The 13,641-nt window shown below is 37.5% G+C and overlaps 3 protein-coding genes across 4 annotated transcripts; 2 read left to right on the forward strand and 1 right to left on the reverse strand.

Annotated features, from left to right (window-relative positions):
- Positions 1-3,914: 3,914 nt before the first annotated feature.
- On the forward strand, positions 3,915-5,002 carry GUN4 (protein GENOMES UNCOUPLED 4). Its single transcript, XM_086644716.1, has one exon. The coding sequence runs from the start codon at positions 3,967-3,969 to the stop codon at positions 4,738-4,740; it is 774 nt and encodes a 257-aa protein (XP_086500842.1). The 5' UTR covers positions 3,915-3,966; the 3' UTR covers positions 4,741-5,002.
- Positions 5,003-6,851: 1,849 nt separating this feature from the next.
- Positions 6,852-7,295, forward strand: LOC147539510 (egg cell-secreted protein 1.4-like). The gene has a single exon (XM_086643133.1). It carries the CDS (start codon positions 6,852-6,854, stop codon positions 7,293-7,295), a length of 444 nt encoding a protein of 147 aa, XP_086499259.1.
- Positions 7,296-7,826: 531 nt separating this feature from the next.
- On the reverse strand, positions 7,827-12,884 carry LOC147539511 (uncharacterized). 2 transcript variants are annotated; one of them, XR_015226375.1, is made up of 8 exons: positions 12,631-12,866; positions 11,789-11,977; positions 11,634-11,696; positions 11,288-11,354; positions 11,064-11,164; positions 10,078-10,122; positions 8,619-9,302; positions 7,827-8,562 (listed from the first exon to the last, which is right to left on the reverse strand). XR_015226375.1 is itself a non-coding variant. In XM_086644715.1 (8 exons), the coding sequence occupies exons 2-8, from the start codon at positions 11,921-11,923 to the stop codon at positions 8,094-8,096; spliced, it is 1,029 nt and encodes a 342-aa protein (XP_086500841.1). In that variant the 5' UTR covers positions 11,924-11,977; positions 12,631-12,884; the 3' UTR covers positions 7,827-8,093. The 2 variants fall into 2 exon arrangements, 1 of the variants encoding a protein (XP_086500841.1); XM_086644715.1 differs by having other exon boundaries at positions 7,827-8,255; positions 8,847-9,302; positions 12,631-12,884.
- Between the last annotated feature and the right edge of the window lie 757 nt (positions 12,885-13,641).

The raw sequence follows: 13,641 nt of genomic DNA on the forward strand, positions 1-13,641 counted from the left end.
ACCGACTACGAGATTTTTCATGGTGGGCCATCCACAAGATGTAGACTCTAGATTTTGCAGTCAGCTGACCACGAAATATATTGCAGTCTGTCAACCACGAGATTCTTGAGGGCGGTCTCGTAATCGACTGGCCACAAACCCTTCACGATGTGTTTAGGGTTTCAAGCTCCATAAGAATTTCAACTGAAATCCTTCTCCTTTATTTGAGAGAAGGGGTTCCAGTGAATAGGGGTTTTCCTTCATCGAATTGATAGAGTGAAATACTTGTGGTGGTGGTGGTGACCGGAGTTTGTGGTCAAAGACGAAGAAGAAAAATAATTTGTATTACTCCGAAAATTTCACAAAATCCAGAATTTTCGTTTAGAATTTTGCATTCAACAGTCAAATTTTATTTCAGTCAGTTTCTTGTGATGCAAGTCCCATCAACCATGAGTGTTTTCATCTAACGACTAAGATTATGTCGTGTCAACCCTTCAATTTATTATTACACTATGGTTACACCTACCAATTTGATAGCCAAAGATATTTTGGGGGCTATTTTACCATTTTGAGTATCAAAAGGCCACCGTTTTAGGGAAAGCAGAAAAGTTTACGGCGAAGACGACGGAAAACTAAAAAAACTCAAACCAAACGCAACTTATAAGTCGCTGGCAGAAAGTCGTCGGCCAGATGTTGCCGGCATGGCCGAGGACTTCATCAGCTTCTATCTTTCCCCTCTCTCTCTCTTCTTTCTCTCTCTTCTCTCTCTTTCTCTCTCTCTCTCTCTTCTTTCTCTCTCTTTTTTCTCTCTCTTCTCTCTCTCTCTCTCTCTTATGCCTCTCTCTCACTTCTGTCTCTCTCTCTTCTCATTTCTTTCTCTCTTATCTCCTCTCTCTCTTTAAATTTTGGCGAAGGGAATGGTCCCTTCGCCGGAACCTTCGTCTGGATCTGGACTCCAAATCCAGGTGCAGCTGTCTGGTTCTACTAGATTCGTCCGATAGAACCAGACAACCTCATCTGGTTTTCCAGACGAGGTTCCAGCGAAGGGGAGGGCCCTTCGCCGGAACATACAAAAATATAAAAAGAGAGAGGGATGAAGAGAGCGAGAAAGGGATGAAGAGAGAAAGAGGAAGAGAGTCGACCGGAATTAGAGTTTATGATCGTCGGAGTTTATGGTCGTCAGAGTTAATGGTGGTGTGAAGGGAAGAGGAAGGAAGAAGAAATTTTTTTTGTTTCCCCAAAACTTGTTTGGAAGAAACAAAAAAAATTGTTTCCACTCAACACTTTGGTACCGCGAAAAATTTCCTTATTTCCCCAAAACATCGACCTATCAAAATTATGGCCCACTACATTCAGTTACTTACATGCTATCCACTTACACACTTGTATAAGATCAATTCTTTCATGTTTGATGGAAGAAAAACGAAAGGGTCGAACTATAACCACATTTTGCTACAATGTTTCTTCTACTTTGAGAAAAAATAACAAAAAATGACTTATCGTCAAGATCCAGACTGAGCTGTTCACATGACAGAAGTAAAACAAAATGTCGATTCTAATTATGTAAAGATCTAAAAGCATCTCCACAGAAAAGTTGTCAATTGGTATAGTTGCCATAGTTTTTGGTAAAATAACAAAACCAAAGTCCACCAACAACCATTTTTTTTCTTTAGTACTAGATAGGTTTAAAACCATGTAGTTCTTGGCAAAAAGGAAGCAACAAACATCGTTATCTTAGGGATTTCATCTTAAACTGGGAGGTTTTGTATCTATGTAGCCTTAAGGTCGGTGTTTTGGGGAAATAAAAAAGTTTCCGAGACAATAAGTTTTGGATGGAAACAAAACATTTTTATTTCCTCCAAACATCACCCTTAATTATTGTTCAATTTTTATTCTTTCTAGTTCCCCTCTCACCTCAACTAGAACTCCGACGACTTTCACCATTAATGTCGGCGATCACAATCACAAATCTGGTTGGCTCTTGGCTCTTCTCGCTCTTTTGATCTCTCTTCTTTCACCACTCTCTATCCTATTTCCCTCTCTCCTATTATCCTCTTTTCCTCTCTTACTAAATTCCGGCAAACCCCTCACCGAAAACTCGTCTAGATGTGGTTCTTCCAGATCCAGACGAGATGGCTTCGTCTGGTTTCCAAATGAAGGGTTCTGGCGAAGGGGTTATCCCCTTCGCATAGAAAAAGAGAGAAGAAAGAGGGGAGAGGGAAAGAAGAGAGAGAGGTGAAGAGAAGAGAGAGGAGAGAGAAAGATGTCGTCGGCCATCTTCGGTCGTCTCCCGCCGGCAGTTTATGTCGGCTACTTGATGGGTGTGTTTGGTGGGTATTTTTTAGGTTTTTAGCATTTTTCTCCAGAAATTTTTCTTTCTTCCCCAAAGTACCGACCGTATTTCGGCTACTCGACTATTGCGTCCAATTTTCACTTTCTTTTTGTTGACAGGATCATTATTCATTTCGTACTTTATGAAAATATAATTCTTCCATTGTTCAAAAAAAATGGTTACCACTGATAACAAATAAATACTTTATTCCTCTGATTCATGAAGATAAAAGAACGGCAAGAAGTATTTGACTTATTAATCAAGTTAGTGAGTTGGGATGCATTTTTGTTGAAGGAAAGGTTAGGAGGGTGTTAGATTATTTAGCATTCACAAGTGCTACTCCTTACTAAGTGATAGTTAATTGTAAATGTTATGTGGTTTGTTTTTCATCAAATGGCTCGACTTTTGTTTCTATATTAATTTTAAATGTTATAAAAATGAGTGTTGTCTGTTTTGACGTTAAAGTATTTAAATGTAAGCATTTCATATTAATTGATTGGATTTGATTTACAGTAGAAGTAGAATCCCAACATTTATTGATCTATGTTAAAAGATAGCATAAATAAAATAAAATATAAACAAACTTTCGTACTTCTAGAAAGATCTTTGTGTAGTCGTTAGCGTCTAAGACAATAGCAGTATAGAAAATTATATCAAAAGAAGTTATAGATTTAGAGTACAATAACTTATAGGTTTTTTAAGAGCACATATCTAAATTGTTATTTGAGTGGGTGATTTGGAGAAATAAAGAAATTTTTCGGAGTACAAAAATTATATTTTCAACTTCTTCCCTCTTCTTCCTCTCCCATTTCCACCAAAACACCGACGACTTCCAACATAAATTTCGACGACCTCCACAACAAATTCCAACCACATTTTTATCATCTCCAGACTCCGGCAATTCTCATTTTCTCTCCCCTCTCTCTTTTCTCTCTCTCTCTCTCTCTCTATATCTTCGGCGAAGGGGAGAGAGAAGATAGTGAAGAGAGACAGGAGAGAGAGAAAGAAATCGCCGACGGTCGCCCACTAACTCCGGCCGACGACTTTAAGAGTGTGTTTAGTTCATATTTTGAGAGATTTTTTCTCAGAAACTATCCTTGGTTTCCCAAAACACTGATTTTATTTTGCGTACGACAAATTAAACTTTTTACTTTTTTTTTTTGTTGAGTAGGCCAATTAAAAGCTAAGGACATAGAATCATCTCTGGGCATATTCGTTCTAATAGTATTAATAATGTATAAGCAACAATGAACCAAACATATTCACATCTATCCAGATTCCCCAAAAATACCACCACTTATCTCCAATTTATATATTACTATTTCCTGATCCTCTATACACTTGACCATTTTTTTTTATGAAATCATTTGAACATATTATAGGCCAATCCAACTCCACGTATGCCCTCGCCCGCCACGTCAGAAACTCGTCCACGTGGCTTCCAGAGGAACCACTGGAGTCTAATAGTAGCTTTCTCCTGGATGTACAGAATCAACAGTGAAGGGTAGAGGATCTAGTCTCACCCAAATTCAGCCAATCAGAATCCTTCCCTCTAATCTTCAACTCAACTTCATATTTTCCCTGTCTTCACTCATTTCTTATCTCCCCCTCCCCCAACACTAACTTTCTTCACATCCATTCTCCCTCCTCTAAGAATGGCTACCACTTCTCTTCAATCCCTCCACCACCATTCTTTTCTACGGAGCCACCACCACCACCACCTCCACTTCGATACCAACTCTTCATCTTCCCTTCATTTCTCACTCTTCCTCAAACCCACCACCACCATATCTCTCTCAAGCAAATTCTCTTCCACAACACATTTCACTCTTTTCTCCTCTACTACCACCACCACCACTACATCCACTACTTCACCAAATCTAACATTTGACCTGTTAGAAAAACATTTATCCTCAAAAGACTTTCGTCAGGCCGACGAAGAAACCCGTCGTTTACTTATTGTTCTAGCAGGTGAAGCGGCTGAAAAACGCGGGTATGTCTTCTTCTCCGAAGTTCAATTCATCGATGATTCCGATCTTCAGGCAATGGATAACCTATGGAGACAATATAGTGATAATAAATTTGGGTTTAGTGTTCAGAAGAGAATATGGGAAAAAATGAATCAAGATTTCACTGAATTTTTCAAGAAAGTTGGGTGGATGAAGAAACTTGATACAGAGATGGAACAATATAATTATCGATCTTTTCCTACTGAATTCATTTGGGAAATGAAAGATGACACACCTGAAGGTCATCTTCCATTGACAAATGCTCTTAGAGGTACTCAGCTTCTCAAGAACATTTTCACCCATCCTGCTTTTCAATCTGCAGAAAATGAAGGAAATCAATCAGACTCTGAATTAGATGAACCCAAACTAATTTCTAAACCATTTAGCAAGACACTATTGAAGACAGATTACTCATTTTGAGTGGGAATAATTATGTGGGTGTTGTTCGAATTTAACACGATCAATTGAGTTGATTTTCTTCTTCTCTGGTTTCTGTTTGTTTTGTTCTTTCGTTTTTCTGTTCTTCAAATGGCATTCTGTAATTTGGATTTTCAGTTTTGACTGATCTAAAAGCTAATGTCTAGTGAGAGGAAACATACAAGAACTGTGGATAAACTATCAGAGTTGTAATATATTTATATTCAATATGAAAGGATAAGAATGGGTTTCAATTTCACTTGAATTCAAGTCTTCTAAATAAGAAACAATAGTTAGCTAATCATGTTATATCTTTTATAAAATGCGATTAAAAGGTCATACCTTCAAGAGCTATAACCCGATATTGGTTCTAACTTGAAGAGAGAAATGTAACAACTTATAATATGTATATGTAAATGCAAAGAGGTGAAAGCATGAACTTTGTTCGAATCAGAAAAAAAAGCTTTTGGTTCTGAAAACCAGAGGCAAGTAGATCTTGCTCAGGATTGATACTGTGGCGATGCTAGTTGCCTAAGCCTCACTCTCATCTTGAGCTAACGTTTGCGGTGACATAGGGCCACTACCACTTAGGGGCAAGGAAGGCCCAGTGCCACACTTTAAACAGTATCTGAGCTCACAAAATGGCAGTAGATCCCCAAAGTCTTTCAGGTTCCATTGTGGAGGGGAAGATAGTTTTCGAGGTCCAAAAGTGTGAAGGGAACATGTTGGTTGTCGAATGTGGTGGTTAGTTTACAAGTGTGGGGAAAGCCCCACCTCTTGAGCTAGATTTGAGGTGAGAGAGAGGCCCAAGACCACTTGGAGGGGAGGAATGTGCAAGACGACACCATAAATGCAATCAGACCCCAGGTTTACCTAAGTCTTTCACCTTTATTTCGTACCGAAGTCTTTAGTAACTCTAACCAGCAATTTTGTTGTCTTCAGCATAGGGACTACAAACAACATAGGAACACTCTAATCTTTTGAATCATTACCGCTATTGCCATCCACGTCTGTGGTTGTAGTTAAAATGGATGTGACGGCCTAATGATGAAACGTCTGCACACAAGCATATTCTTTCTCTTAGTCTAAGGTCCTTTATTTTTTACACACAGTTACTTGATCAACTATTATTCCATATAGAGAAGATGTTAACCTACAGAGCTTTTTCTACTATCCTAATACGATAGCGTACTAATACACCCAAGACATAATCTCACATTTTATCTACTTACAAGTGATTACGTTTATCCGACGAGAGTATCTGACCGGCTGAGACAACAAAACTACTAAAAATGAGTATCAAATTGTAACTAACAACAAAATCTTCGGTTAATGAATCATAGACTCTCTAAGAAAATCATCACAAATAACAATGAGGTTGAAAAAGATAAATAAGTCGTACCAGATGTCCTGGACTGGGGCATCTTCAGCACCTTGAGGGTTTCTTCTTGCCTATGAACCAATCTCAAGAAGAGACATTAGTTGATAATTTGTTATCAAGATTTAAGTCAATCTTCCTATGAATGAATACCAATCAATTACTTCCTGTGAATTAAATTTTACTTATTTGAAGAAACTTTGAGTAACCATATAAAAAGTAAACAGATTAAAAAATTTCCGTATGGCATCCGACTTGTATATAATTGAAACTAGTTTTTCTGTGTTTCATTTGTTTAACTCATGATATTAACTTATTTTTCTCATCATCTACTTACTCGTCCTGGTATATTAACGAGTTACGAGTCCTGAAATTAACAGTAAAATTTCATATTCAGTGACCAAACAGATCATTCAGACCATAAGATACAGAGGACAGTAAGAGATACTCCATTTCTTCACAATTAAACTGAAGGGAGATGAATAGAATAAATTAAGAATTTTTAAGTAGGTAATAAAGTGAACCCTTAATGAAAATGAAATAGAACAAGGAATGCAAACAATCAACTTAAAACAATGTCAAAGACAATTTATAACATATCAGTTACAAAATGCAGTCTTTTTACCTTCCTATTCACTTAAACTTACACAACCCGATCTCACCTATATATAACAAAGCCTCCTATTCCATTCTTCACACACACACTCGCTCGCTCGCTTCTTTCTCTCTAAAAGCAATGGCTCTATCATCTAATCTGTTTTCCTTCACCTTCGTATTTCTAGTAGTTTTGAATATGGCGTCCATTACTATAGCTCGGTCCATTCCTAGGCCTGCGCCTGAGTCTGTACCAAGTCTAGCCGTTCGATTACAATCTAATGGTTCATCTTCATCAACAGATTGTTGGGACTCATTGTTCGAGCTAAAATCTTGTACTGGTGAAATTGTACTTTTCTTTCTGAATGGTGAAACCTATTTGGGCCCAAGTTGTTGTCGAGCCATTCGGATAATTGAACATAATTGTTGGCATGGCATGCTCGGATCACTCGGTTTTACCACTGAAGAAGGCGATATTCTCAGAGGGTACTGCGATGCCATCCCTTCTACACCAACTACACCAACGTTACCGCCTGTTTTCGGACCTTTAACGAATGGATTGAAGGAGGATCACTTGAAGCATTAAGAATAATACATGTTGGCTACACTATATTTTATCTATTTCCTTTAGTATGTGATATTAAGATGTTTTAATGTGGACGAGTTCTAGGTTTGGGCTCTAATCGGGTTTATATTGAGTCTGTTTGTCTAAGAAATATTTAACACGTTACGTAATACTAATATCATTCTAGCATATTGTAAAACTGTTGTTACGGTTATGCGCGAAAATGACTTGATAAATTTTAAAATTTACAGAACAAGGTATCTATCATCCATCGATTGAAATCATTGATCCTTTGGATACGAATGGCTCATTCAGCCTCATACAGAAACGCCTTATTCGAGTCACACTATTTAGCTGATGTGACATAGTTTTCAAATCATCAATGTTTTTTTGACATCTTGGTCATTAAAATCAAAGATACAAACGTTCAACATTCCTTACGATTTCGATTAGATATGGGTATGGCTAGGCTTTTGGGTGAAGTAGCAGAAAAGTAGTCAATGTTGCCTAGAACATCAAAAGGAACATAATAAAATCTCAACAAGAACACAATTAATATAATAAAACTTTTCATTTACTGAATCAGTTCTAATATACATTTTTTGACAGCGGTTGAACAAGAAGGAAATGTAGTTTCAGTCTTAACAGACGGTGTGGCTAGCAAAATCAGGGCAAGCTCACCCACCGACCCGTTACCTTGCTGTAATTTCATTGTCGTTATTACTATACTGTAATATAGCGAAAAATAGCAAAATGATTTCTTTTCTACAAAGGAATGTAATATAAAGAGAAGTCAAAGTATTTGCCTCGTCTGTTTTTTTACTTGAAGAAGAGCTTCCATATCTCCTTGTCAGTGGTTTCCGTGACCAAGTGAACACCAAAAATACCTTCTTCTTCGACCACACTTCTGAGTTGTCTTGCTCCTCCGTGGAAAATGTGATTCGTTGTCAGGTATAACACCCCGTATGGTGGCCGCAAGCACTGTTCATAATGTAAGGAATGAATGTTTGAGCCAAATTTGCAGAAGAGGGACATTTCTCAAACTCCTCTAGAATGGAGTGAATGATGTGTTTGCTCTTTACTGATGTGGTTAAGAAAACTTAAACAAAAACTGGAAGAACCAAAAGTAGTCGGTGCTTCAGCATTACTAGTGTTTTTTTTTATATTCGGATACGAAATCTGGATGACTCGACCTTATTTTTGATCCATTTGAGTTAGACGTAAAAAATGTACAAGTTTAAAAGCCCACTCTTTTCTCTAATAACCTATAATGGCTATTGCCTCCTAACTAAAAAAAGTCTGACTAGACTCAAATGCAGACAAATTAGACGTGTCAAATCAGACAATTAAAAAAAAAAAAAGAAACACCACCTATGTTACGTGTGGTTGCACAAATTTGGACTTTGTTACCTAATGGTCAACCCAATGATATCGGGTCAACTTTAGGAAGACCATACTTAAAGAGAGAAGGTTTCGACCCATAAACGTCAAATTTAGGAAGACCTAATGGTCAATCTCACCTGGAGCTGAAATAAAGAAATGAAAGACTACGACAGAAGTTGAACAACTAACCTTCTTTATGAGAGAATATAACCTCTTCAATGAGGTCACTGAGTGTTGAATCTCAGTCATCAAAATGATATCATAGCCGCCTTCTCCAGAGTCAGACTCGTTTGCTCTTTCCCATGCTCGGCTTCCTGAGAGTTTGCGAGACCTCCTCCTTGAGGATGATTCTTGACCAAGAACGCTTCCGTCTTGACTACTACCACCATCAAGGAAGTCCTCCTCGGTAAAGCTCATCTCAAATGCATCCTTTTTCACAACGGATAAAACTGTGTGGAGTTCTTCCCAGTCACCAGCATAAAAATGGACCTCGGGGGCTAGTGTCTGCCTTGGTGGAGTTATAGGGCTCTCAGTTTGTCGTGTTTGCTTGTCCCGAGCCTGCTCAAGATTGGCAAGGACATTTGGTACAGTTGTGCACCTTACTGTTTCGGCATTCAGATCCTGAAAGTGCACTGTAGAAGCTCCCTGTGTAATTCGAGAAAAACAGAACAGGGTAAGCTGGGGCTAGTTGTTATCGGGAAAGCAAACTTCTAACTCATCTTTATCTTTCTTATTCTCATTTGATCGAACTACAGATACAGGCCCTTCAGTAAAACACAAAATTTTGTGACGGGATAAATTAGCCAGTGGGTAAACCACTTTCAGTTAATTTTGTTTCATATTTGTACACTTCAAAAAAAAGGGTTATTCCCAAATAGCCCCCAACTTTGTGACCAGTTTCCTGCCTAGCCCCCTACTTTGTCAAAAATACCCAGATGGCCCCCTTTTTGAGTTACCATTATAACACCGTTAACCAGTCATCACCTTTCTCTCCTCCATCTCATCACCTCTCTCTGCCACCTCATCTTCTCGCCACCTCACCGTCTTCATCGGCGACCTTCAAACATTAAAAAAATAATAATTTTCTCTCTCCTATCTCTCTCTCTATACAAAATTTTCTCTCTCTCTAAATACTCCGGAGTATTTGGGGAGAGAGAAAAAAAAATTTAGAGAGAGATAGGAGAGAGAAAATATTTTTTTTTTTTTAATGTTTCAAGGTCGCCGACCGAAAAATTTTCCGGTGAGGTGGCAGGGAGAGGTGATGACTGGTTAACGGTGTTATAACGGTAACTCAAAAAGGGGGTCATCTGGGTATTTTTTACAAAGTAGGGGCTAGGCAGGAAATTGGTCACAAAGTTGGGGTGCTATTTGGGAAATAACCCAAAAAAGAACAGTGAAAAAAACATTGCATCTTCAATACCTTTAGGCAAGCAAAAATCCCCGGAAGTCCATAGCCACAAGCTAGCTGAAATAACAAATAGAAATAAAGGTCACTTTGCACAGTAGATGCGATTAAATTTTCACCTTTAGTTGATAAAGTCAACCAATCGAACAAACAAGTTTACTAGAAGTATGCAGCAACTACAACAAAGTATTTTCGTGTTTTATATATAAATGTCAGTTGGCTATAGCTCAATATTCAAGTCTTACACCCAAAAACCGGAATATCAAGATCTCGGATTCTTGGTACTATCCAATTTATAAGATCTCAGACCGTAGTTAATTCTATAAATCTATTTTGGCTGGTCAACCATAATAATTTAACGCAGAAACACGTCGGAGTTAGGACAAAAAAGTTAAATTTTCCAGCTAGAAGACTAAAAGTAATGCTTCTGGGATAGCAATTCTCAGTTGGATAAACATACTAATTGTTGTGAATGCAAGCTTTTTGTTGTAAGCGTCTTGAATATGGATCGATATCTAACCCAGTTTGCCACCCGCTAAACCGCTTTCAAGGCCTCACACGAAATTTTTAGGACCCGTTTAGCAGGGCTGGCCTGTGGAACAGGCCTGAAATGGGTTGAAGGTCTGCGAGGCAGGGCTTCTGTTAAGGCGGTTATCAATGTAAGGGGTATCCATGTATATTTCGGATTTAGAAAGAGAGGCGGTGGGATTAGGGTTTTCAGTGAGCTATATAAACTGAAACCCTAGAGATCTCTTATCATCGGTGTAACTTGTTTTTCATTCATAGTGAAAATCATCGCGCCATTGTTTGTCGTGAAGTAGGTCTAATAAACCGAACCACATAAATTTCTTGTTTCTGTGTGATTGCTTATTATCTTTACTACTTCTCTTGGTTGCTTGTTCTTCGTCATAGCACTTTTGGTAAAAGATGACCTTGAATAAGATAGGAAACATAAACATTTCGAAATGGTACTTCATTTTTTAAATGATGAATTAAATTACCTCTAGTACTCGTTTGCCTCTGAAACTCAACTGCCCATCACGGATTTCGTGCTTAAGGCCATTAACAAGATCAATAGAACTCTCCCAAGACTTCATTAAACCTGCAAAAGTAAACACAATTACTATGTCGAAGAGCTTATCCAAGAATTAGGCAAAAATATTTCAAGTTGAAGACAGTTCTACTAACAAAATGTTTGGGACAGAAAAGAAGATGACGCACTTACCTTCAGATTTTGAAGAGATTGTCTCCGAACTAGTGAACCCAATGATATCAGATACACTAACTCGTCCCTGTAACAAGAAAGAAAAAATATATGAGGATTCTTTACCTAGTAGTCAGCTTCTTATTCAAATAATATTATAAAAAACTCCACAAAAGCATCAAACTGTATATTATTCGATAGTTTCAACACTCAACTTAGAGAGACAACTACATAAAGCTTGGATCTAACATTAACTTGTCATTTTCTAAAACCAAATGGTGATGAAACCAATTGCATGTATAAATACACGCCCACACAGATGCGTATATAGTGTGTTCTATATATATATGGAATGTTTTTCGAGTACCTTGAAGACGTTGAAACCTTTCGAATCCACATTCTCGCCTGCATATTTGTATGGATGAGCAGTCTGTGCAACAGAAAATTGAGAACATTTAAATCTTCTAAAGTACCATGGACTAATTGAAATACTCTACGAATTATTGTGAAAAAGTAAGATACCTTTGAAGGAACAATTTCAACTGCTGGAGTGGGAAGATGGAGATCTCTCTCGGGAACGGAAGAGATGGTTGGAGTTGCTCGGTCATGGGGGATTAGACCAGGCAAGCACTGAGCAAGAAGTGACCGTGCTCGCATTATGAACTCGTTAACTCAGAATTGAACTTTTAAGTCCTTTTTACAAATATGAATCTGAATGAACACAAAGCAATCAACAAATCAACTAACAATCAAACAAAATATGTCAACTCATGAAAAGAGAGTATTGGATCAACCCAAACTCCAATTCTAGTTCTAGCTCTATAAAAACAAATCTCTCTTACTAATCCCAGATTCTAATGCCCCCCACAAATCATTTAAAAGTGGAAACTATGTCAGAAGGCAAGAAAGAAAACCCCAAATATGCCAACAGAATCTCATGGGTAGGAGGGATACCAAACTAGAAAATCTCCATTAACAAACATAAAAGCAATTACTGGCTCATAAAGAAGAAGATCTTTGAATCAGTAACTCAGATGAGACACCTCAAAACAAATCCCAGATTTATAACTCACCTAAATTTTTAAAAATAACACAAGCTAACAAAAAGTTTCAACTTTCAGAACCAGGATAAGATCAATTAAAAAGGGGGAAAATATCTTCAAAGTGATTTACCTTCTATACTAAAACCAATTATATAAGTTAAAAATTGATAAAGGAGAAAACTGAACAAGAATCTCAAATTCCCACCCAGATTTAAAAGCACCCAAAACAGAATTTTAAACAAATCAGAAACAAAAAGAGAATCAAATGAGTCAGAATTAAAAAAAAAAAAAAAAAAAAGTTTGAAAAGAAAGAAACTTTACCAAATGAAGCTATAAACTCTTGGAGTTGAAGAAGTATTCTTTTCCGACTCTGTAACTAAAACAGAGAGCTTTATAAAGGAATTGAAATTTCAAAGAAGAAACCCTAAAAGGGTATTCTAATTACCAGGCATTTACCAGCGAAATGCAACTACTACTAACTAGTCAATACAAAACCATAAACTCATTTTTTAGAGAGAGAAGCTTCTTTGAAACCTGAAAGCCTTCTATTTTTAGTCTTTTTTTTTTAGGTTCCTACTCGAATATTTATGGGCTGATTCCATTTTGGCCCCTCAAATATTCCCGATCAACCATTTCGTCCTCCTATTCGATACACCGTTTCGACCGCCTATGTAACTTTATCATTTGTTCCAACTTTGCCCTTCGCATTTTTTGTTATTTTCCTCTGTTACCTTAGTTTCTCTTTCTTCCTTGTCACTCACCTCCATTACAACTGCACCCACGGAGTTCTCGCCAAAATTCCTAGTTAAGTTTGTTATTGGTTTTAAAAAGAAAGAAAGGAGTTCTTTTATCTCTCCTTGTCTGAAATCAGGGGAGAGGGAGAAAAAAATATCTCTCTTCCTTCGTCTAGATCTCATACCAGAAAAGAGAGAGAGAGAAAGTCTCATTTTTTCCCATCATCTGATGTTAGGCGGGGAAAAGATCGAGAAACCCCTATCTCCTCCGTCTAATTTTCGAGTGAGGAAACCGCTCTCTATCTTCCATATTCAGAACCCCCCCCCCCCTTAATTTTTGACAGTGAGAGATAGAAAAACTTTTTTCAGATGATTGATGAGTTTCGCCTCCTAAAATCCAAATGGGACGTTTCAGTGGAGGTCAAAGAAAAAGAAATTAAGAAATAAGAAACTCAGACGAGAGAAAAAACAAATAAAATAGAGCAATTGAAAAAAGATGGAAAGTCGAAGTTGGTAGAAAATGATACTTTTAACTTTTAGTTAACAGAGCCTCAACTTGGGGCAAAGGGTTGCTATAAATTTAGCCGTCAAAATGAAC

The sequence above is a fragment of the Eschscholzia californica genome, unplaced genomic scaffold (genome assembly GCF_041429995.1).
Source record: "Eschscholzia californica isolate CP2 unplaced genomic scaffold, dmEscCali1.0.p SCAF_5, whole genome shotgun sequence".
NCBI lineage: Eukaryota > Viridiplantae > Streptophyta > Magnoliopsida > Ranunculales > Papaveraceae > Eschscholzia > Eschscholzia californica.

What these genes read in the sequence shown, in the direction of transcription:
- GUN4 (XM_086644716.1), top strand. Translation starts at nt 3,967, where the DNA reads ATGGCTACCACTTCTCTTCAATCCCTCCACCACCATTCTTTTCTACGG.
- LOC147539510 (XM_086643133.1), top strand. Translation starts at nt 6,852, where the DNA reads ATGGCTCTATCATCTAATCTGTTTTCCTTCACCTTCGTATTTCTAGTA.
- LOC147539511 (XM_086644715.1), bottom strand. Translation starts at nt 11,923, where the DNA reads ATGCGAGCACGGTCACTTCTTGCTCAGTGCTTGCCTGGTCTAATCCCC. An exon ending in GAGGCAAACGAGTACTAGAG is followed by an intron (nt 10,123 to 11,063) that starts GTAATTTAATTC and finishes TTGTTATTTCAG; the next exon opens with CTAGCTTGTGGCTATGGACT. An exon ending in GGATTTTTGCTTGCCTAAAG is followed by an intron (nt 9,303 to 10,077) that starts GTATTGAAGATG and finishes CGAATTACACAG; the next exon opens with GGAGCTTCTACAGTGCACTT.